Source organism: Cyprinus carpio, chromosome A5 (genome assembly GCF_018340385.1).
Source record: "Cyprinus carpio isolate SPL01 chromosome A5, ASM1834038v1, whole genome shotgun sequence".
NCBI classification, from domain to species: Eukaryota; Metazoa; Chordata; class Actinopteri; order Cypriniformes; family Cyprinidae; genus Cyprinus; species Cyprinus carpio.
In genome coordinates this window covers 2,797,620-2,822,971 of record NC_056576.1, presented here as the reverse complement: position 1 = coordinate 2,822,971, position 25,352 = coordinate 2,797,620, and the positions used below count along the sequence as shown (strand labels likewise).

The 25,352-nt window shown below is 35.3% G+C and overlaps 2 protein-coding genes across 12 annotated transcripts; one reads left to right on the top strand and one right to left on the bottom strand.

Annotated features, from left to right (window-relative positions):
• The first annotated feature begins 1,817 nt into the window (after window positions 1–1,817).
• LOC122142160 (golgin subfamily A member 2-like) lies at window positions 1,818–8,279 on the top strand. The gene is made up of 6 exons (XM_042751558.1): window positions 1,818–1,830; window positions 2,993–3,155; window positions 3,815–3,982; window positions 4,632–4,738; window positions 4,819–4,972; window positions 6,344–8,279. The coding sequence occupies exons 1-6, from the start codon at window positions 1,828–1,830 to the stop codon at window positions 6,613–6,615; spliced, it is 867 nt and encodes a 288-aa protein (XP_042607492.1). The 5' UTR covers window positions 1,818–1,827; the 3' UTR covers window positions 6,616–8,279.
• Window positions 8,280–9,947: 1,668 nt separating this feature from the next.
• Window positions 9,948–22,648, bottom strand: LOC109095065 (dynamin-1-like). Of its 11 annotated transcripts, none has more exons than XM_042751545.1 (10): window positions 22,492–22,648; window positions 21,405–21,516; window positions 21,285–21,296; window positions 21,027–21,197; window positions 18,872–19,113; window positions 17,579–17,785; window positions 17,244–17,289; window positions 15,651–15,687; window positions 13,422–14,070; window positions 9,948–11,599 (listed from the first exon to the last, which is right to left on the bottom strand). In XM_042751545.1, exons 1-7 carry the CDS (start codon window positions 22,581–22,583, stop codon window positions 17,277–17,279), a joined length of 849 nt encoding a protein of 282 aa, XP_042607479.1. In that variant the 5' UTR covers window positions 22,584–22,648; the 3' UTR covers window positions 9,948–11,599; window positions 13,422–14,070; window positions 15,651–15,687; window positions 17,244–17,276. The 11 variants fall into 11 exon arrangements, with proteins under 11 accessions (XP_042607479.1, XP_042607482.1, XP_042607483.1 ...); XM_042751548.1 differs by having other exon boundaries at window positions 13,422–13,469; XM_042751549.1 differs by lacking the exon at window positions 13,422–14,070.
• Window positions 22,649–25,352: the final 2,704 nt, after the last annotated feature.

Here is a 25,352-nt window from a genome sequence, read left to right as displayed (position 1 = left end):
GGAGGCTGACCAGCGCTCTTGCAGTCCGAGAAGCACATCAAGAAGGATATCGCGCTCGTAAGATCGTCAGCTGCAGGAAGATCTAACGCACGTTCCCAAGAACAGGTGTGTTGTCTGCAGAGAAATCAAACTTGTCTTTAAAGCAGGTTTTTAATGGCTTGAATTCACACCACACTAACGCTTCAGACTTCTCAAACCTCTGGCAGAACTTTCACACAGTTTCCACGTCTGTGGGACCGAAGCTTGCAGAATTTCACCAAAATAAAAGCTCAAGGAGTGATTTTACATCTCACAATCTCAGGGTTTGAACGTGTGGAAGTGCCAAAGTTTTAAGACTTATTAGAATTATTAGTTTTGTAACTTGTAGTGTGAAATAAAGTTATTATAATTATTTAATATTCAAAGCACAATTTTAATTTAAACCAGTACTGCATTTCTGTCTTGATTTTTAATAAAACATAAGAAGTTAAAACAGCAACATTATCATTAATAATAATGATAATGATAATATACTAATAAATATGTATCATTATTAAATTCAGCTACAACGTCAAAATAAAACAATACAAATTTAATTATGTATTAAATTAATATTATTTTTGTCACCATGTGAATGGTCTTAAGTTATTGACAGAAGAGAATTTTGGGCCGATACGATAACCGATAATTCTTTAAATATGAATTCTAAATAACTGATATGTTGACCGATAAATCTAAATCCAAATTTTTAAATAATTTGTAATTTTTTTTTTTATTATTATCGGGCAAATTCTCTTATCTTTTCGATACCGATAACAGAAAAGTTTTCATTTATCGGCCGATATATCGTGCAATCCCTAGTTTATTGAAATATTAACTTAAATTTCAGGGAGATTTCAAGTAAATATTTTGAGCTTAAAGGGATGCAGCTTGACAAAAAAAGTTTGGGAGTTTTCCCATTATTCTCTATTTAACCTGGAAGAAAGCTTAAATTTAGGAATTAGACTTTACGAACGATAAACATACATTTTTTACAATCAGCCGAATCATTTAAAACTCTCCTGAAATCATTTACTGGTTCCAACCTTTTAAGGCACAATTGATTTTGTTGCTGATTGCAATGAAAAGGAGCAGCATTCATTACACGCATTCATTTGGACGTCGGTGATATTTGAATTATTTTGGTCGTGGTTTATAGTTTTTCATTTTTACAGTCATCTGCAGAGAAGTGTGGAGAGCTGGCGTCTGTGCAGGAGCAGCAGGGAATCAGTGTTCGGGTTCTACCTCCGCAGCAGTACACAGCTGGATACCGCAGCTGGTGGCAGAGCGTGAGAACACACTGCAAACCATCAGGTTCCTGCAGCAGGTGCAGCTGATGGAGCCCGACTGCAGCATCCCCCCGACGAGGGAGTTGCAGGCAAAGTGCAGCTGGAGCAGAGTCACGTGCAGCTGCAGGAGGCGCAGGTAAACACCGAACACATCTCACAGCCTGCAGTTAAACACACTGGTGCTGTCAGAAACACAAGGTCACGCTCTCAGCGCTGCATTGCTGCCGCAGCTTGAGGGGAGTAACTGAAGCAGTTGGGGAGAAGATGAAGAGGGGTTGAAGGAGGTGGTGAGGGGGTTAATGAGGAGGTGGTGGATGTGCTGGTCAGATCGTGCCTGAGGTCGTCACGCTTGACGACGGTGAGTCCCGCTTCACGCTGACACGTGTGTGTGTGTGGGTTTATGCTGACAGATTGTGTTTGTGTTGTTTTATGGTGATGGTTTGGGTGGTGGTTTTTTATCCGGTGGTGGTTTGGAGAGTCGTTCTCTCCCGGAGAGCTTCCAGATGTGAGCAGAGAAGAGATGGTGAGTTGATTCAGATATACAGAATATGTGTGGATGTGCAGATTTACAGTCAAAATTGAGGTTTAAAAATCGTGTTTTTATTTTTAATGCATTTTCCTAATAATCAGCTTTGACGATACGAGCAGGGAATTTGTCTTGTAAATGAAGTAAAAACTATAATATGTAAACTAGATAAAGTTCAAGACATACTTTAGGTTCAGCTCAAAGCAGCTGTAAAAGCCTGAAGTTTCAAAATTTAGATAGATGTTGATATGATGTTTCTAGCATGATTAGCATGTTTTTAACGTGATTGGCCTGTTACTACCATGTTGCTAGCATGATTAGCATGAAACCTAGCAGTGTTGCTAGCATGATCAACAAGAAACTAGCATGTTCGCTAGCATGATTAGCAACAAACGTGCTTGTTGCTAACATGATTAGCAAGTTACTAGAAAGCATGTTGCTATGCATGATTAGGCAAGTTACTAGCATGTTGCTAGCATGATTAGCAAGTGACTACCATGTTGCTAGCATGATTAGCAAGTTACTAACATGGTTGTGCAAGCATGATTAGCAAGTTACTAGTATGTTGCAAGCATGATTAGATAGTTACTAGAATCTTGCTAGCATTATTAACATTTTGCTAGCATGATTAGCATGCCACTAGCATGTTGCTATCATGTTTTTTGCTTGATTTATTAGTTTTTTGCTAGCATGATTAGCATTGTACTATTCACTGTTGCTAAGCATGATTAACAAGTAACTAACATGCTGCAAGCATGATTAGCAAGTTACTATAGCATGTTGCTAGCATGATTAGCATGTAGATAGCATGATTAGCAAGTGACTAGCATGTTGCTAGCAGTATTAACAAGTTACTAACATGTCGCTAACATTTTTCTAGCATGATTAGCAAGTAAGATTGTGTATATAAAAATAAATGTAAGTTATTAATAAAAAAGTTATACCTATGAAATTACATGAGCAGGAGAAAATAATCATTAAATAATTAATTAAACTAATTGGTAATAATAATAATGATTAATGCTGTTGATATCAATATTATTTGAATATATTAGTATTTAAATGAATATTTGAATCAGTTAGCTCTCCCTCTTCATGATGAACTGATCCTGGAGTTCCTCTCTGAAGTGAGGTGTTTCCTGTTCTCTGACGGCTGTAGGAGGAGTTTATTCACTCTGCTCTGTCACGTCTGGAGGAGGAGCGAGATGAGATGAGCCTCCGCTTCGAGGAGGAGAGGAGACTTCATCACGCCGCACGCCAGCAGATGACAGCCACGAGCCACGAGCACCATCCTCATCCTCATCCTCATCCTCACAGCACAGGTGCCGCTCCATCCTGACCTACACTGCACTTCTACTACACACTATACCTTCAGTTTTCATCTTAAATTTAGTTAAGTGATTTTATGTGCTTGTTTCGTTTTTATTTTAAATATTATTTAGGTTTGATTTAATTTTATTTCAGTTTTAGTTGAGTGCAGTTTTATTTATTATTTCCAGTTAGTAATATTAGTAGCTTTAGCTTAAACTAAATGAAAATTAATATTAATATTTTATTTTATTTCAGCTACATTTCATTAAAGAAAAATGTTTATGTTTTTTTAGTTTTTGTTTTTATTAATAACCCTACATACAGAGAGACAAAAGAATAATGTTGCTGTGGTTTTGGTTTTTGTTTTTATTATTTATTTATTCGTGGCCATGATGTTCTAATTTGTTCACTTGTTTTAACTTCATTGATTTTTTTTTTTTTAGGTCAATCATGGCCATTTTTATTAATTCGCTGTCAAGTTAATATGTCATGGAAACATCTTTGATATTGTGTTTTTTAATCTGCATGTAATTTAAGACCTGATCGTCTGAAAATAAGCTTTATTACTATTATGTGTTTTCCTTCAACAATGCAAATCTGGTTATTCTCACAGATGTGTTGGGGTCGTATAACTGATCGTGTGTGTGTGTGTGTGTGTGTGTGTGTGTAGGAGGCTCCGACGGGGTCCCGGTGGAGGTGCACGAGGCTCTGCGGGGGGCCATGGAGAAACTCCAGGAGCGTTTCACGGCACTCATGCAGGAGAAGGTGGATCTGAGGGAGCGGGTGGAGGAGCTGGAGCACCGCTGCATTCAGCTGTCAGGAGAAACAGACACCATCGGTCAGACAGCCTTCTTCATTTATATCGCTCTCATCTCCAGATATACATACTAATAGCAGTATTGTTTTAAAATATTCATAAAGCACATTCAATACTATAAAGAATACAATTTAAATGTTTCTACTTCTGCTCAGTTTTAAACTTTTTATTTAATTAATAGTATTCATATTAATAATTAATACTATTTAATATATTAATTTTTTTTTTCCGAATTTAAATGTTTTAAAGGAAAAATCAGTACTCCTGTAGTCAATGCCCATATTCAGTAATACATGCATGATGATTATCTTATAATGAACTACAAAATGTTATACACATTAGCTTCTTTTCCATTAAACAGCACTAAAATATTTATATAAAGACTTTATTTATTTTCACTTTGCACTTGTTTATACTCTTTACATTTTTACATTTTAATATGAACTAAATCATGCCAGCCCAAAAAAGATCTAGATATCGGTTAAAAATGATCTGATTCTTTGTTCATCACATTTGTTTAGTCTCTATGGTTTTATTAAATTTAAATGTTATTTTTATTTGAAAGTTTTTAAACTTGTTGCATTCGATTCAGTGATAATAGCTGTAGCAGATATCGCAATGTTTTTGCTTACAGATGTGTTTTTTGTGACTGTTGTGTGTGTGTGTGTAGGGGAATACATCGCGCTGTATCAGAACCAGAGAGCCATCATGAAACAAAGACACTTTGAGAAGGAGCAGTACATCAACACGCTGGCCAAAGACAAGGAGGAGATGAAGGTACGAGGAGCAGCTGTGTGCTGGAGCGATGCAGTGATGTCTGCAGCCTGATGCTGATGTGTGTGTGTGTGTGTGTTCAGGCAAAGCTAGCGGAGCTGCAGGATCTGGTCATGCGTCTGGTGGGCGAGCGGAACGAATGGTACAGCAGATACATGAGTGCTGTCGGTAACCCCGGCCTCCCGTCCTCCGGAGGAGAACACCTCCATCCTGCTGACAGACACACGGACAGTCCTGGTACAACAGCACAGTCACACTGAATCAGTTCGTTCAGATGAGTCGATTCAATGAACCAGTTCAACTTCAGTTTGTTCAGATGAATCGATTCAGTGAACAAGTTCAACATCAGTTCGTTCAGATGAGATGATTCAGTGAACCAGTTCAACTTCAGTTCATTCAGATGAATCGATTCAGTGAACCAGTTCAACATCAGTTCGTTCAGATGAGTTGTTTCAGTGAACCAGTTCAACGTCAGTTCATTTAGATGAGATGATTCAGTGAACCAGTTCAACAACCGGAGCTTCTGCTTTCAGAAATGTGATTTTCAGGCACGGAAAATTCATGGATATTTCTTTAGTTGATTTTATCTTTTTTTCTAGTCATGCTCCATTTTAAACTATTTCTATTTAATTATCAATATTATTATTAATAAGTAATAATCATCATAATATAAAAAGCAATATTGTTTTAATATATACATTAGACATTTCCAAGACTTTTCTTTTTATATTTTTAATGTATTATATTTAATATATTTTAATATATTTAATATATATATATATTTTTAATGTATATATTAAAACAGTACTGCTTTTTATATCATTATGATTAGTACTTATTAAAACTAATAATGATAGTTAAATAGAAATAGATTAAAACTGAGCATAACCAGAAACATTTAAATCAACTATAGAAATTTCCAAGACTTTTCTATTTATATTTTTATAGTCAATTTAAATGTTTCTAGTTATGATCCATTTTAAACTATTTCTACTTAAGTAATGGTATTAATAAGGATAACTAATTCTCTTAATAGCAGTATAAATTTCACATTAATTTACAATATAAAAGGAAACGTCGATACTCTATAGTCAATATAATTTTTTCTACTTGTGCTCAGTTTTAAAATGCTTGTATATTAATTATAATACTATTATTAGCAATATTATTTTCAAATATTAACTTAAAATATAAAAGTCAATACATTATGGTTAAAATATATTTTTCAGCTATGCAACTATTTTTTTTTTTTTTTTCAGCTAGAAATATTATTTTCAGAAATCCTTATTCAATCCAGCTGGAAAAATGATGGAAATTCTTTAGTCAGACAGCATGGGAAACGATTCCAGAATCCATGTTTGCCAAAGTCCCACATTATGCATACAATCTTTATTTGTGTTTTGGTTAGTGACCTGCATCTGGCTTTTAATTCAACAACTTGTCGCTCTGATCATTCAGGAATGTTGTCGTTCTAGCTCTGAGGGAATCTACTGACAGTTCTTGCATCATCAAATTAGAATATCATTTACACTAATATTACAGTATTGTGGCCAGCTGATTGTATACGAGTTCTGTGTGGTGTTCCTAAAGTATTCCCTCTTCACTCAGCCGTTCTGGACCTGAGCACAGCGGAGGACGCGTCGTCTCAGTCCAGCACAGACCCACACACTCCCTCCCAGAGTTCAGAGAGGCCTGGATCCGCTCCGGACGGCCCGTCCCTGAGACCCACCGAGGACGGCACGGCCCGCCAGATCATGCAGCTCCTGCAGGAGATCCAGAATCCTCAGGCCAGACCCGCTCCCTTCCTGGGAGAGAACCCCTGCATCCCGTTCTTCTACCGGCCCGACGAACACGACGAGGTCAAGATCCTGGTGATCTGAAAACGTCCATCTCTCCGGCTCTGTTTGACGATTCACACACACACACGTATTAAATGGGTTTTCCCTCTTAGTTTCTCTGCTTTCTACAGTAAATAAGAGAAATCTGATGCTTTCTGGAGCTCTCTGGCTCTGTTTGGTTTGTGTGTAAACCAGTTAATCCATAAGATTGTCAGTTTTTGCTGCTCTGTGTCTTCTCCCTGACCCATTTACCCTCTTTCACTTCATCAAATAAGTGCAATAGACAGGTGACAGATCAGAGATTCATATCAGTATGATTCAGATCCGTGCTGGGTGGGATAGTGAACTCGCTACATAAAGAACTCGCACACTAACGAGGGAACAGCGATGAGTAATATTGACATGATAAAGCAGGTCTGGACTAAGATGATGAAGTGTTTTCTGAGAGAACCCGATTATGAAGCGATTGTTTGTTTGAAAAGCATGTAGGGCAGAGTTTTGAGAAGGCAGAAACTGAATCCGAACTAAAACATAAATTCATGAATCATTCAGTCCGAACATGTTCTTCATGCTTCACGTTGTAGAAACGAGCCGAGAGTGTTCAGTGGACACCGGAAGCTTAAAAACATGAACCGTTTTTGTTTTTCCAATTGGGATTTATTTAAAGATGTATTGATAATTTCTTCCCTAGAAACAGGCGAGGCACCTTGTGTTTTTTCCAGACCGAGTGATGTCGAAGCTTTCGAGGTGTTAGCCATCGTTTGTGGCTAACTGTATGACGCTAGCGACCACCAGCCGAGAGTTTCGAGTGTCGTTCGTATGTAGAGTGAATGATAGAGCGTTTATGAGAGCTGTACATATAATATATATATATATTAGAGAAAACGATTTGTAATAATTCCTCTTACATGAGCAAAGCTTGAACGGTGAGTTCATCCATAATAATGCTTTCAACAGCGTCACAGGGGTTTGCAATCACTTTCTGTGAAGATAAAGCTCTTCTTCATGTCTTGTATGTTTATGTGAATAATTGTAACCGCTGCTACAGGTTTAAAGAGCGTAGTGCATTGCATAAAGTTGTTTTAGATGTATTATGCTCTTTAGAATTGTATGCATCGTTATTTACAAAAACATTCAGGCAGTTCTGAGTAGAATGCATCGTGCATGGCTCTCTAATGCATTATATTTACACACAAGCTTCATAGAAAGTGTCGCTTCATGTATTTACAGCTGAACTCATGTATGTGGGTATAACTGGAAGCGTGTCGATTGAGTTTACATACATGTACTCCGAAGCACTTTTGTGAGCGTCGAGCTTCTGCATCATTTCTATCTACATTCTCCATGTATGAATATATTTCCAGTGATTATTTTTGGGCGTGGGCTTTAATCAGATGTTTTGCAGAAGCTGCATCGCGAGCTTGTTCATGTAACAGACGTGTAAATAGTGTAACTGTGTATCATACTGTACATTGACTGGGGAAGGATTGTGTTTGTCTGCTGAAGACTCCGATGAATCTGGAGCGAAGAGAGGACGGGATGTGTGTGTGCTTTCATACTACGGCTGAACTAAAGGAGAATTCTATTTATTTGGGATAATTACACACTAATCTGTTTTAATTTAGACTGATGGAACACAATGAAGGAATAATCAGTAGCTCGAGTGATGATTTGCCTCCTAAATAAACCTGATTGAGCAAAATGAAGAGCGTTTTATGTCTGAAGTTCATGATTTCATGTTCTTATCGTAAGACTGTGACTTTTGAGGTTGAAATGTTTAATGCAATGCATGATTTCAAGTGTTTGTTGTTGTGTATATAATAACATTGTACTGCTGAAACTGTTTTAATCAGCAGGCTTTTAATGACCTCAGCGAGGAAAAAATCATGCTAATTTTGACACAAGTCAAATAATGACAATAATTGCCTTTTTAGTTTTGACTATTCATCTCATAATTACAATTATGTCATAATTTAGACTTTTTATCCAATAATTGGTCTGTCGTAATTATGACCTTTTAATCTTATAATTATGATTTCCTCATAATTTTGACCTTTTATCTCATAATTAGGACTCAGTAGGTCTGTCTCATGACTTTTTATCATAGTTATGATTTAGTATGTCATAATTTAGACTTTTTAATCTCATTATTATGACTTGGTAGGTCTATCGCATTACTTTTTTCATAGTTATGACCTAGTATCATAATTTTGTCTTTATTCCACAATTGAGTTTTCATGTCTCATTATGCCTATTTGTCCCCTAATTATGACCTCATGTCGTAAATTTAAATTGACTATCTTAGAATTATGGCTTAATAGGTCTTATCTCACAACTTTTATCTCATAAATTACTTTTTATATTTTAATCATGAACTTATGTCAGAATTCTTACTTCTCATAATTATGACTTTCTTATAATTATGGCTTAGTGGGTCCTATCTCTTATCTCATAAATGACTGTTAATCTCATAATCATGACCTTATGTCAGAATTTTTACTCTTTATCTCATAATTGTCTATTAATCTCATAATCATGACCGTCACAATTTTCTTTTTATCTCATATTACTTTTTATCTCATAATCATGACCCTGTCAGAATTTTTATTTTGTATCTCATAATTGTCTATTTATCTAATAATCATGACGCTGTCGGAATTTTGACTTTTTATCTCATATTACTTTTTATCTCATAATCATGACCCTGTCAGAATTTTTACTTTTTATCTCATAATTGTCTATTTATCTCATAATCATGACCCTGTCAGAATTTTTACTTTTTATCTCATAATTGTCTATTTATCTCATAATCATGACCCTGTCAGAATTTTTACTTTTTATCTCATAATTATGACTTTATCTCATAAATGACTTATTATATTGACCTTATGTCAGAATTTTTACTTTTAATCTCATAATTATGACTATCTTATAACTATGGCTTAGCAGGTCTTATCTCATAAATGACTTTATCTCATAAATGACTATCTCATAATCGTGACCTTATGTAAGACTTTTTTATCTCATAATTACGACTTTTTATCTTTTAATTATGGCTTAGTAGGTCTTATCTCATAAATGACTTTATATCTCATAATTAGGACTTTTTATCTTATAAATATGACTAGGTAGATCTTATCTCCTAACTTTATCGTCTCATAATTTTGACTTTCGTATTTCATAATTTTGATTATCTCATAATTAACATCATAATTATGCCTTTTTGTCATCCTTTTTTATGATTTATGTCAGTTTCAACTTTATCAACCGACATGTCATAAAACATTTTATGTCATAATTAAGCATGATTTTATTTCTAAACGGCTAAAACAGCTTTTAAACCCTCTGAAGAAAAAAAGGACACAGAAACAGCATTTTGGTACACTGAACTTTAATGATTACAAAGTCCTGCTGGACAAACTCGTCCAAGCAGAGACACAGCAGGACACGTTACACACTGAGTACTGTTACACCTTTCTGTCCAAACACAGAAAGAGGCCCGGTTTATTCCTCCACACACTCCGTTCCATTAGCTTAATTTAAATAAATCACTTACCCATAATAATTTAATATTCAGTAATCATACATGTGGACTAGTCTCTAAACAGTGGAAGCACAATTTGCAAATGCACCACAAAGATACGCAACACTTAAGATACAGTATGTCCATGACAAACGCTTTAATAACCATAAACCTTTTCTCGTTAGTGGGTTTTACTAAGTGGATTCTGGGAAGGTTTGGGACGGAAACACTATAGATACGGTACAGTTATAACCGCAGACAGTCCGGTCATGCCACAACGTCAACTATTAGCAACGGGCTTTATCATCTTTATAATTATCATTAATATTACAACAAACAACAGAATTACAGTCCACCGTTGTGGAGGGTTGCGCTCGTATTTTCTAATTTTCATCAAAACAGACAACATCTGAACAAACTGGAGTGATGTCTATGCATAGACCAGCAGTGATATTTAACGCTTCTTTTTTTTGCTAGATCTTGATTTTCATAATGAACCCTAAATTACAGACAGGAAAATCAGACTTGAGATAACTTTGCATAATTTCAATGCACGGGGACGGCTTTCCACGCACACATGAAAAAATGTCCATCGGTGATGTTTAAAGGTGCTTTAAACTATTTTTAATTGGCTTGATTGACGTGGAAATTGCTTACAGCACCTTTAATCACACACGGCTATGTTCAGAATATCATTCTACTGTTACTACTTCTGCAGTATATAGTATGTACACTATGCACAGTATGCACATGTTCTGTATGAATACCCTAATGACCAAAAAATGTGCAGATTTGTGTTTGATCAGAATTAAAAATGCACAAAATAACTTAATTTCTGGATGCAGCTTGCCAAATTAAACATGCAATGACTCGACGATGTTGCATACTACTGTTTAGCACTGAATAGTGCACTGTCACATGCTATTTGTTAAATATAGGATACAGTATATACTGTACAGCAAGTATTCAATTCCAAACAAAACCATCCCGACTTGATCATTCAACAGTCTTCAGCTTAGTCTCTACTTAGATTAAATGAATTGTAAACACACAAGCGTCTCACAGAACGTCTGTTCACCCTAAAACTGCTCTATTTGTGTTTTAAATGACATGAACGTGCGGTCAGCGTGTAGATCCGACTGACCGGTGAATATATTGCACTCTCTAATTCAGTCCAGCCCCACCGAAGGTTCAGGTTCACTAATGAATGAATGATTTCTGAGCACAATCACTGAAGGGTGAACACACGTCCTCGTACCTGAGAGCTGTAACATCATCACGTTTCACTGTCAAAAAAAACATCTTTATTTTAGTGCCTTTGTCTGGCTTTCCAGTAAACATCTTTCTACACAAAAATAGACAAGTTGAAGTTGTTCCTTTGCTTGTGTCCGTGTTCGGGGTGTTTTAAGTCGATGTGGGGGACACAGAAGAAGAAAACGATGCTAAGGGTCGCGTGGAGGAAAGGGGCTCTCGGGGCGAGAAGGGCCGCCTGTGTCTGACCGGCTGAGCCATGAAAGCAGAGGAGGAAAAAAGACAGAAGAGTAAGCATCGAGACACAAGAAAGCTCAGCAGAATCTGTCCTCCGAGACACACGGAGAGAAGACAAACCCCACGATCCCTCTTTACCAGATTCACACCTCTTTAATGAGAAACATTCCAATATTACACAATCTTTTACATGTCATTCGTTTAGAATCAAGTAAACAATTTATACAGTGGCCACACAAATATTTGTTCAATAAAGTCACATCTAAAATGTCTAAATGTCAATCATTGGATGAAATTCTGTAAGATCTGTTTAAACTTTTCATATTGTTTTGAAATCTCAAAGTGTTTTAAGCAGCTGATTCCTATTTAGAGCTTTTTTTAAGTATTATATATATTATATTATATATTTTCATGTATAAAGAACCAAATTAATACTATAAAATGTCAAAATATTTTTTTATAAATATTTTGTTTTTATTACACGTTTTCATTTTTCTACTCATTTTAGTACTGTACTGCATTGTTTTGTTTTTTACGTTTCAATTATTTCTATAAAATTATTATTTTTAATTTTACTAGTTGTCAGACTTTTTTTTTTCCTTTAGAATACTTCATTCTGATTGGTCAGTCAAATATGCCTGAATTATAAGAGCTCATCAGGTATTTTTTTAATAATTTAATTAAAATATTTTTATTTGAACTAATATATTAACTGTAACCTGAAACAAAAACATTTAACTTATAATCTTATTTTATAAACTTATTTTATCGCTATGCCGGAACTACTTGCGCGTGTCTCGTATCACTCCGCGTTCGCGCTTCGCCGCGTTCAAGATTTGGCGCCATCCCGCGTCTCTAACGGTTATTGTTGCTCGGTTTAAAACGCCCTCAGATGATTTCTGTGTTGGTTTTAGCGTAAAATGAAACGTTAAGTTGATATTTTTATCTATTTTAATTGGAATTACCTCAGGATACTACTGGTGTTTTCAACGTGAGCCCAGTTTAAATGTCGCGGGAGGAAAAATATCTCTGTTGTATGAACAGCAGGTAAGACTTGGATTATTCTCTGCCGCCGTGCAGGAAACAACACTTCGAACTGTCACATTAAGTGTTTAATGATTATAGGAGCTGATCTAAACTAGTTTATTTTGCTTTAGAGAAGGGCGCATTCTAAACACTGCCGAATGAAGATTCGAATCTTTTTATTTGAATCAGTGTTTCGGAGTCATTACGAGTCGACGGAAGATCTCAGTGAACACATGAACCAGTGTCTAATTTGTTTTACTGATCTAGGGTCGGTTTTATAATTAAAATCAGTTTAGATTAAGTGTGTATGAATTTTTTTTATATGTCTATAATTTATCAAACACTTTAAATTAAAAAAGAGGAATATGAATATAAATGAATGAACTAAACATACATCAACTTATATTAAATCATTGTGTAGACTATATTTAATAGAGTACACATGAAAAAAAAAAACGGATTGGTTTGTCACATGTTTTTGTACTACACCGTTTTGACCAGCAGGTGTCGCCAGCGCGCGCTTCGAAAAAGTGAATCATTTTGTGAACCATATGACTCTTTTGAATCAGTTGAGTTTTCCTCATAAACACCTCTAATGTAATGACATTTAGACATTTAACAGTGACGTATGTGTCCAAATATGTTCACAGCCACTGCATATTATGTTGTAGTGAAATTTATGTGAATGACAGATATGATTATTTAATATGAGTGCCTTTAAACAACTTTGTCCATGCTTTGTGAATGCTTTTGTTACGTTCAGTCTGAGACTCGTGTGGAATGACTGTGGAACTATGAGAAAGTTTATTACCCTTCGGGGAGTCTGGTGTCGTCTTCTGGCCCGTGAGCTCAGGGACCACTGCAGCGCGACACACATGCGAAACAAAAACAAGAAGAGCCAAAGTAATGAACAGAAATACAGATGCACACGAGCTCATTCCAGAAGATGCAGTTATCAGGAGACTCCAGAGCACACTTTGGAGAGATAATGCATCCAAATCAAGAACCAAAAGAAGCTTAAAAATGACAGAAAATAAATATAGCAACTGAAATGCATTTATCAGACCTCGTGCTCATTCTGAATATCATAAACAGTGATGTAAAGCTCATCAACCGTCTGTCAAGAGTCTGAGGTCATGAAAACACTGCGTTCTTCCAGCTCTCAAGATGTGGGCGCTTCCTCAAGTGTTTCCCCTTTTCTAGATTTCGAGTTTGACGGTGATTAAATGATATGAAATGAATGGTTGAACTTGTGACAGAGGGTTGTAGAGTTGTTGTGCTTAACTGTGTATGGTGTGTATTAATGTGTGTGTGAGGTGAGGAGAGAGAAGGGGAGGAGTTCTGGCTGGGAGGGCGGGTCTGTCCTCGCTGTCTGTCACGGGTGTGGGAGGGGCTAATAGTGAAAGAGGGAGGAGTCTGTGGGTCGGTTGGGTCGAGTAGGTGATGCTGGGGGTCGTCGGCTGCCATGGGAACACAGAGAGAAGATGGATGAGTACCACACACACACACACACACACACACACAGACACACACACACTCAGAGCAAACATCCACAAAATTATGTTCATTAAATTTGAAAGAATTTCGTTAAAATGAGAAAATATTTTGCACTGAGAAATTGAATAATTTTCTCTTATTAGAGTTCATAAAAGCAAAATATTTAATTGATATTTAATCTCATAGTTTTGCCAAAGTTATGAATCAAGTATCAAACTTTTTCATAAATTAATTTTAAATAAATTATTTTTTATATTTATTTATTAAAAAATTTAATTACATTTTTGACATTACCTAAATAAATTCAAGAAATTATTTTAATGATTTTAAAATAAGTTCTAAAATAAGTTATTAAAAATATACAAAATCTAATAATAATTATTTTTGTAATATTATTAATACTTTTTATTTACGGTAATAAAAAGTTTAAATAAATGAATGGTATATATATATATATTTAAAAAGCATTTCTGACATTAAACAAAATAAGAAATTAATTTCATAATAATAAAATAACTAAATTCTAGAATAAATAATTTAAAAAAGAAATACAATCTCCAGTAATCATTTATTTTTATTGATTATTTAAAAAATGAAATAGCATTTTTGACAATCTAAACAAATTCAAGAAATTAATTTAATGATATTAAAATAAATTCTAAAAGAAATAACTAAAAATATACCAAATCTAATAATAATTATTCTAGTAATATTACTATTACTTTTTATTCAATAAAAAAAATTAGTATATATATTTATTTATTTAAAAAGCATTTCTGACATTATCTAAACAAATTAAGAAATTAATTTCATAATAATAAAATAATTAAATTATAAAATAAATAATTAAAAATATACAATCTTCAGCAGTAATTTAATAAGATTCTTTGATAAATAATTAATTATTACTTAATAATTGTTAAAAATGTAATAAAACTTACAAAATGATAAATTAAATTAAATCTAAACAAATAAAATGTAATTAATTAGTAAATTCGATTTGCTGTTTATTACGTAGTCCATGAGTGATAGATCAATGCATCTGTTGTTGATCAATATTGATCCTGTGCAGACATACACATGTTTTACAGCATTCAGAGAACACGCCATGAAGAGACAAACAACATGGACAAAATACTCTTCACCTTTGACCCCACTGTTCAGTTTCACCCTAAAGGTCCCAAGTGCAGCGTATGACTGGATGTCTGTAGTGTTTTTAATTAAGCTGGATCATAAATAACGATGGCAAAACTGAAATAAAACAAGTGCACGGGGCTGCAGAAGCAAAGGGTTTTCAGATCTGCATTAAATTAAATAAAACTGAAAATAAATCCACCCGATGCACACATTCAGAGAACTGACGTAATGTTTGCACATTACAGAGTCTGTTCTGAGACCTGCTGTCCATCAGCTGAATCTGGACAGCTGTATGTGTGTGTGTGTGTGTGTGTGTGTGTGTGTGTGTGTGTGTGTGTGTGTGTGTGTGTGTGGGAGGGTCTCAGAGACAGGCGTCATGCAGAGGGCGAGAGAACCACAGACGTACCAGAAGCGTTAGTCCTCATTGGTCACTGATTGTAATTCTGTGAAAAATAATCAATATCAGCAGGAGGGGTGGAGCCAGAGCGATGGGAGGAGCAAGAGAGGGATGAGCGAGACACACACAGTTAACATGGAGGAGACAGAAACATCAATACTTCTCCAATCCAAGCTAACCACAGACTGACGTCCAAAACCTCTGTCTGGACATTCAACAGCCAATTATCAATTCAAAAGCATCAGTAATAAGTCATAATCATCTTAAGCTATGATGGATTTTTTAAAATTGATTTTTGCAATTCAGAGGTTTTGCAGATCATGTGCAAATCATTTATCAGGGACTTTAAAAGCATTAAAAAGGCCAGAATAAAAGGTGAGTGTGTGTGTGTGTGTGTGAACTGCTGGGAAGTGTGTGTGTGTGTGTGTGTGTGTGTGTTGCTGTCAGGAAGCAAGCGTTTGCCGTTAGTGTTACAACGAATCAAATCACACGCAACAGAGGACAAAATTAACAATGAACACATAAAAACGAAGAGAACAGAAACATCCCTCACGCCTCCCTGCGGACGGTTAGTAAAGCGTCTGATGTGAGCCGATGTGATCCAGACATTCATACATGAGATATGCTGACCATTAGAGCTGGGTGATATAAAGCATATTCATAAACCTTTTGATGAACCATCATTTCAGTCATTCAGTCACTGCGGGCAAGATTCAAAATGCTAAATACAAGATGTAAATATAGGGAAGAGATGGTTAAAGTTATCAATTTGTAATTTTTTAAAAGTACCATTTAAAAGTCTGGGGTAAAATATTTTTTGAAAGAAATTATTACTTATAAATTTATAGATTTTTATTTATATTATTAATTTGAAACCTCAATGCTTAACTATCTAAAAATAAATGTTTTTTAATTGATATTTATAATTTACATTATCGTTCAAAATAATGATTTCTATTCCAAATAGATGCTGTTCCTTTGAACTTTCTTTCAAAAATATTTCCACAAAAATATTGTGCAGCACAACAACGACACTGAAGACTGGAGTAATGATGCTGAAAATTCAGCTTTGATCACAGAAATAAATTACATTTTAACAGAGATTCACACAGAAAACAGCTGTTTTAGATTCTAATAATACTTCACAGTTTTACTGTATTTTTGATCAAATAAATGCAGCCTTGCTGAGCAGATGAGATTTTTATAAACATTAATTTTTTTTTTTTTTTTTTTTTTTTTTTTTTTTAAAAACCTGTCGCCTAAATTTTTGGATGGTAGTAAATTTATGCTAAAACATTTTAATTAATATATGAAAAATGCCACGCAGTGATTTCTGTCACGAGAAAAGGGACGATCCTGAATCTAGTCCAATGATTCAATGCAAACTCATCGTGAATATTTGCTCTATCACCCAGCTCTACTGAGAACACACTGTGCATCTAATATGGTATAAATCTGTAACGTCTGAACGATTATAAGAGTTAGAAGCAGGACGCCAGACTGTGGACATCTGAATCTGATGACACTTTGATAAAGAATGAGCTGAGTTTCAGTGATGGCTGCTTATGGTTTAAACGCTGGTATGGTGACCGGTTAACTCACCCACACCACTGCACTCACTCCAGCGGAAGAGGCTCACATTCCGCGGCTAAGAGCAAACGCATGTTATTATTAGACTGCAGCACTGGAAGGTTAGTCTTGTCTGAGCATTTCTGAATGTTTCATGGCCACTGTGTATCATTTCTGCTGCACTAGTGTAAGCCGATGGATTCGGTTGTCTTCCATTGGTTGAACAAACATAGTGAGCAGTTTCATTTGATGGAGTTAGTGTTGCAGAAATTACACACGTCCCAAATCTAAGCGCATTGTTATTGTTTTCCAGCACAGATGCATTGTTTCATTAGCAGATACTGCTGTCTGAGGTAATTGGGTGTCACCTGGGCACGCTGGGTGGAGCGCGGTTAGGCCGGGACGGGATCTGAGGGGGGGTCCCGCCGAAGGGGTCCGGAGAGGCTCCCGGGCGAGAGGGAACCGGTGGCCCGCCGGCAGCAGGGGGCCCCGGGGCCGAGCCACGAGAACCTGGGCGTGCCGGAGGCCCCGGAGGAGGGGCCCGTCTCTGAGGGGTCGGACTAGTCGCCGGAGACCTAACAGAAAAATATTGTTTTTTCATGTTATGTTTTGTCTCATCTTTGTCTGCGCAGCAACAATAACTAATTTCTCATTGGTGATAACACCACACTTTGACTTAATCAAAGTCAATCTTATTTTAATTACCACTGCATATACTGTTTTGCATCACATGCTAAAAGTTACATTTAAAGAGCAACCAAAAAATCAGAAATCAGCTTTTCTCATTTACATATTTATTTGTATGCATCGCTTATGGATTCTTTGGTTGCCATTAAGCTCATTTCACATTCCAGCAGCAGGTGGCGCTACTGTCTCATTCTGTAACTAATCATTAGTGATGCATTCATGCTGGCATTCGTTTTAAACTGGTGGAGGAGACTGGTTCTGACATCATGACATAAGGCTGAGCTTATGAATATTAATGTCTTAATGAATTTGGTTGGTGGGTTTCTTTTTTTTTCCTCTCCAGAATATATTTAATATTCATGAGCCTGGAATTAATCCAAATAGGATGACACCATGTATCTATGAGTATATATATATATATTTATATAAATAACTATTATAATAGTATATATATTTATTACAGTGTAGGATATTATTGTACTCCCAAAAATGTTTACTACTTTAATGAATAAAATATAATCATTATTATTCTAGCTTATAATAATAAAGTATTTATGATATTATTTTACTCCATACAAGTTTACTACTTTAAAATAAATAATATAATAAATTAAAAAATATATTATTATTATTATAGCTTATAATAATATTTATTCCAGTATAGGGTATTATTATACTATTTTACTACTTTTATTCTTTGCACTGTGTTGAAATTGGAGATCTGGAGTATTTGCTCATTTTGGGCCAAGATCACTAAAATAAATAAATAATGCTAATAAAAAAATAATGATAATACTAAAATAATATAATTAATAAATAAAGTGCCTAGCAGGAGAGAAGTCATTAAAAGCCTCAGTGACGTACTGAAGGCCTATCTCTACATCAAGACTTTCATTCCTCACTGAAGTCATAATTTCCTGGATTAGCTCCTCAGTTTATCTGTGTGTCATCTGTCCTCTCCGTCCTGAACGCACCTTCCTCCGGAGCCGCTGCGCTGCACCTGGAGCCAGGAGTCGTCCACAGGCGGAGGCAGAGAGGTGGAGATGGTGGTGGTGCTGATGTCCCCGATGATGTTCAGTGCTTCTCTGAGCGCGTGGTACATGCGCAGCATCTCGTCACGCCGCTGCGCCTGTTCGGCCGACTCCTCCATCAGCGTGTTCTGATCTCCACACGAGTACAGCTGAGCCAGCAGCTCCGCATTGATGAACTCCTTCGTCTGAGAGAGCACAGACTCACTCACAACACTGTTCTTCAGGATTATACTCAGAAAAATCTCTTTTTTAAAAACATGTAAGTTTGCATATGTGTGTTTTTGTTGAGTATCATATTTGATCCATCAGGGTTATATATATATATATATATATATATATATATATATATATATATATATATATATATATACAGTACAGGTCAAAAGGACATTATTGGAAACATTACTATTTTTAATGTTTTTGAAAGAAGTCTCTTCTGCTCATCAAGCCTGCATTTATTTGATCAAAAATACAGAAAAAAATGTGATATTGTGAAATATTATTACAACTTAAAATTAATAGTTTTCTATTTGAATATACTTTAAAAAAATAATTTATTCCTGTGATGCAAAGCTGATTTTTCAGCATCATTACTCCAGCCTTCAGTGTCACATTTAACATCCAGTCTATCACATGATCATTTAGAAATCATTCTAATATTCTGATTTATTATGAGTGTTGGAAACAGTTCTGCTGTCTAATATATTTGATGAATAAAAGGTTAAAAAGAACTGCATTTATAAAAAAAAAAAATTCTAATAATATATATTCTAATAATATATTTTCTTTACTATCACTTTTTATCAATTTAACACATCCTTGCTGAATAAAAGTATTGATTTTATTTAAAAAAAGAAAGAAAGAAAATTACTGACCCAAAATTACTGACCAGTAGTGTATATTGTTATTACAAAATATTCATATTTTAAAAACATAGCTTCTTTTTTTTTTTTTTTTTTACTTTTTATTCATCAAAGTATCCTAAAAAAGTATCACATGTTCTGAAAAAATTTTAAGCAGCAGAACTGTTTCCAACTTTGATAATGAATCATCATATTAGAATGATTTCTAAAGGATCATGTGATAATGATCCTAAAAATTCAGCTTTGCATCACAGAAATAAATGATAATTTAAAGTATAATAAATTTAAAAACAATTATTTTAATTTGTAATAATATATCACAATATTACATTTTTTTCTGTATTTTTGATCAAATAAATGCAGGCTTGATGAGCAGAAGAAACTTCTTTCAAAAACATAAAAAATTGTAATGTTTCCAAACTTTTGACCTGTACTGTATATATATATATATATATATATGTATGTATATATAGTCCCAAAAAACAGACTCTTATTCAGAGACTCAAACTGAGCAATTTGCTGCAGATGCTGATATTTCTATGATTAAATTCTGCTGCTTGTGATGTAAATCAGTGAGATGTTTATAACAGTACAGCTGATAATGATATAAAATGATGTAAATATCAGTCTGTGCTCTATATCTTAGTAATGTGTCTCAGTGAGATGAGATGTAAATGATCCAAACATATAATGCAGTGATTGAGAGATGAAGAAATAAAGGCTCCTCAGAAGATGTGAGATGTTCTGGAGGTTTGTGAAGATCATTCCTCCGCTGAGGAACAGTGAAAGTACAGCTTCTGGAAACAAACGCTCCACAAAAGATCCTGAGGATCAGATTTGAGACTCTAAAACATGATTGATGGAGAATCAAGTAAAGCTGAGCTGCTTCAGTCCAGTAAGAGTTCATCTGGAGATATTACTGCAGTTATTCTTTTGTTTATTTGATAAATGTTTGTTGGGGTATGACACCATAAGCAGCAGCTGAAGCTGGACGCTTGTACAATCACACTAACAGACTCTAAACTCTCAATCAGAGACAGAAGGCCTGCAGTAGATTGTATGCAACAGGTTTAACAGCACAGTTTTGATCATTTAGAAATGTATGTATCAAATATAATTTATAATGTTAAGGACTGTCTTAGTTAATGAATTTCCATGAATCAGGGTTCGAACAAACAACATTTCACCACATGAGCACCTCTGCCGAACACAGACGAGCTTCTCATGCCGCTTACATTATTGATCATCAGATGCATGATGGTCTTGGGCATCAGGTCTCGTACGGTCTTGTTGACGATGCCCATGTAGGAGTCCACCAGGTTTCGGATGGTCTCCACCTGCCTCTCCAGCTGAGGGTCCATGGAGTGCATGAAACTGTCCGACCCGTTCTCGTCTCCAGCATCGCTCTACAGACGCACACACAATCACACAAACACTGAAGACGGCGATGCAAACGATTCATAAAAAATCTCAGTGCTACTCGAAGCTTGTACCTTTTCCTTCTCCTAGAGTGACGCCACGGGAAGCAGCGTGAGAGAGAGAGAAAAGCATTTTGAGGTGCATCATTTCTATTTATTCATTCCTACTCACATCTGATCAATCTGAACACACACCACCACGCGCTCAGGATACACTCCGGCGCGCAGGAACGACGCCTTCCACCCGTCCACATCCTCCTGAGTCTCGCAGGCCAGCTCCAGCTGACGGTAGTCCTTATACACGTTCCTGTCATGACATTACATGGAAACAAGATAGTCGAAATTGAAACCTTTATATCAAGTCAGAGCTCTTTTAGTGTCCAGCTTCAGCTGCTGCTTCTGGTGTCAGATCTTGAGTGATTTTGATCAAGTAAAGGTCAGAATAACTGCAGTAATATCTCCAGATGAACTCTTACTGGACTGAAGCAGCTCAGCTTTACTTGATTCTCCATCAATCATGTTTTAGAGTCTCAAATCTGATCATCAGGATCTTTTGAGGAGAGTTTGTTTCCAGAAGCTTTACTTTCACTGTTCCTCAGGATCTTCACAAGCCTCCAGAACATCTCACATCTTCTGAGGAGCCTTTATTTCTTCATCTCTCAATCACTGCATTATATGTTTGGATCATTTACATCTCATCTCACTGACACACATTACTGCAGATATAGAGCGACCGCTGATATTTACATCATTTTATATCATTATCAGCTGTACTGTTATAAACATCTCACTGATTTACATCACAAGCAGCAGAATTTCATCATAGAAATATCAGCATCTGCAGCTTATTCATGTTTTTGCTCAGTTTGATGAATAAAATTGCGCTGTTTTTCCTCCATAATCTCATTATATCAGACTATATGAGCCAAAGCCTGATGATCAAATATGATACTAAACAAAAACACATATGTACACTTTTTTTTTTTTAGATTAAAAAAAAAAAAAAAAACTTTTTATGCTTATTTCATATGTCAGGTTTTACAGGGTTAATGCCGATCTTACTGTGACTGATTCATCAATGCATGCAATTCTAAAGAAAAAATACATTAAAAATAATAACTTTATCCAAATTTGAAAATTTTCCCCATAAACATTTATTTTGTTCCCATTGAACATCTTGTTTTACTCTAAACTAACGTCACATGACAAAAGTTAAGCAGGTTGTGGAAGCTTTTTTTGTGTTGGCTATTCGCAGTAATTATTAAGGATTATGACCTCTGACCTTTGCTCAGTGTTGAACAGGGCAAAGATGTGTTTGCTGGACATGAAGCCCTTCTCCACATCTCTGAACTTCAGATTGTCCACCTGTAGCATGTACTTCTTCTCCTTCTCCTGCGGGGGGCAGAACAGAGTTTACTGAGATTAATGAAAAGCGTAAAACAGATTATATGCTGATTGTGAAGCGGATTGTGTTGATCGTGTTTCAGTGACTTCGACTTGAAGTGATTCAACCAGAAATTGCTTAAGACTTTGAAGAAAAGACAGAACAGGAGACAGACGAGTCCTATGCAGTTACTCAAGTGTTCAGAGTTTGTAGTGTGTTGCTGTGCAGCTGGTCTTCAGTGACACTAAAATAACACTGAGTTTCGATTAGAGAGAAGATAAAGTTAGTGCAAAGTTACTCCGCTATTTTATCATCTGTGAGATTAAAACCATAATTCTGATATATATATATATATATATATATTGAGCAGAGTGATTTTTAGTCTCCGCCACACACGGCTGGAACTGATTAAAGAGTCAGAGCTAAAATAAACTGTCAGGGCGGTCGGGTGACGGAGGAGTCTGCAGGCTGACTGGTGCACCACAGCCGTCTGGCTGACCGTCAGGGGCCCGGAGCCCAGCAGGCACGGCCCTGTATTCCCCACCGCGCCCTGCTGTAACACCCGTAAAAACACACCGGCCAGCTGGAGCGGACGAAAAAAGAACGGGGCACGTGATGCTTCCCGCGGCGGAGAGATGTGTGATTGGTGCTCATGAGACGTTGTGAAATCTCAGTCGTGTTTCACTGAAGAATCAGTTTTTCTTCTCCTAAAATCACATGGATAAAAATACTTAATGATAATAACCTTGTTGAAAACATGAATTACAACCAAAATAAAAATAAATAATTGTTTGAAATGAAATAAGTGGTAACTGAAAGCAATTTGTAAAATAATAATAATTATTTCACCTAATTGCCAAGGCAACATTTCTAATTTTTATTTGGTTTACTAAAACAGCTCAAACTAAAATAAAATTCAGTAGAAGTGTATATAGGCCTAGACAACAAAAAAAAAAACAAAAGTACAACAAAATTACTAAAACTTTGCAAGTAAAATGAAAATGCAAAATATAAAAATAAAAACTAATTCAGAATACTAAAAAACTATTGATTATATATCAATTATACCAATATAGCACTGATTTCCGATTAGGTATGGAAGATATGTTTATAAAATTAATGTGTAAAATTAGTGAGCATTTTTGAAGATTAATTATTTATTCATTTAGTATTTTTTTTTTTAAATAATTGTTTTTTTTTTAAACAGTTTTTGGTATATCTAGCTGTATTTACTCCGAGTGAAAGATAAAACAAAATGTGATTCTTTTCTATACCCATGTTATCGTTCTGACTCATTGTAATGAAAAAAACTTTATGGATGGAATTTTGTGTTTGAGTTCATGTTGAGATCTGACTTTTAACTGCAGGCTCTGAGCACAGCTTGAGAAATCGCTGGGATCTGAATTCTGGAGGATTTACTGCGATCACATGAGAGAGATTCTTTTCTCTGGGTTTGTATGAATGTCAGGGGTTTTCCGAGTGTGTAACGTGTGTCCGCAGAGGTTTGTAACAGCTGGACCTGCTGCTCGTCATCAGATATAAAACACAGCTGCCACGGTGCAGAGAGGATGACGTCATCCATGAAACCATAGCAACCGTCTCCTCCACACACACACAGAGAGAGTTTCTGACTCAGGAGCAGCCACTCAGTGACTCACACTTTTTCTTCTCCTCACACAGATCCCTCATCTCGTTACAAACCTGAATGACTTTCTTCCCTCTGTGAAACACAAAGAGCATTAATATATTAATACTGTTCCACAGAAGAAAGAAAAAGTCACAGTTTGTAACGACATGATGGTGAATAAATGATAACACAATGATTATTTATGGGTGAACTGTTCCTTTCAAAATAAAAGTTTCCGTTTAAAAAAAGAAAAAAAAAGATTCACTAGATCCCAAACTAGAAACCAAAACACGTACAGTATAATGAAACGTCAAGAACCGTTTTAATCTTTTGAATCTTACAAAACCTGTCAAAATCCCATTTTTACTAAAAAAAAGTACAAACTAAAATTAAGTTGATATTTAGAACCATTAAGATTTTTTTTGCATTTTGTGATTATAATTTTGCATTATTTTAATTAATTTGATTTTCCCCTAAATACTTATTATAATGCCAAAAATTATATGATATATTATTTAGATTAAGTATTAGTTTATGTATTATACTATTTGCTGTGGTGAATTTAATGTTTTATAAAAATTAAAAAAAAAAAACAATTCTAAATTTAAATCATGTTATAAAACAATTCTGTAACTTATGTTGTTTTTGTTGTTATGATGTTGTTTGTATTGTATGGTTTTTTTTTTTCTATAATTTTGTTTCTATTTTTATTTTTTGTTGTCAAGGGGCAAAAAGCAAACACAATAAAAGTAAATAAAAAATAGGCTAGGTTTTCCTCCCTTTTTTTTTTTTTGAAGGATGAAATGTGACCCAGCAGAAAATAAATAAAAGCAAATAAATAATAATAATAAAAAAATAATTTATAAACTGTATTTTTATGAGTATATCTAAACAGACCTAGATTTTAGTGATTAAAACATTAGCATTGAATCTGTGTCGCCAGCACAGCACTATTCCTATCACAACACTGTGTGTGTGTGTGTGTGTGTGTGTGTGTGTGTGTGTGTGTGTGTGTGTGTGTGTGTGTGTGTGTCTTTAAAGAAAATGACCCACAGAGAGTCATATATACAGAGCAGCAGACCACAGTGCTGCAACTAAACACTACCTCACACACACACACACACACACACAC

Bases quoted from the DNA above. Each gene is read 5' to 3' on its own strand.
- LOC122142160 (XM_042751558.1), top strand. The intron at 3,983-4,631 runs GTCAGACAGCCT...GTGTGTGTGTAG, and splicing joins AGGAGAAACAGACACCATCG to GGGAATACATCGCGCTGTAT. The intron at 4,973-6,343 runs GTACAACAGCAC...CTCTTCACTCAG, and splicing joins CAGACACACGGACAGTCCTG to CCGTTCTGGACCTGAGCACA.
- LOC109095065 (XM_042751541.1), bottom strand. From the start codon at position 22,583: ATGCTACAGGTGGACAATCTGAAGTTCAGAGATGTGGAGAAGGGCTTC. The intron at 19,114-21,026 runs GTAAGCGGCATG...GTGCTCTCTCAG, and splicing joins TGCATCTGATGATCAATAAT to ACGAAGGAGTTCATCAATGC. The intron at 17,786-18,871 runs GTGCGTTCAGGA...TTTTTCTGTTAG, and splicing joins CGCAGCGGCTCCGGAGGAAG to GTCTCCGGCGACTAGTCCGA.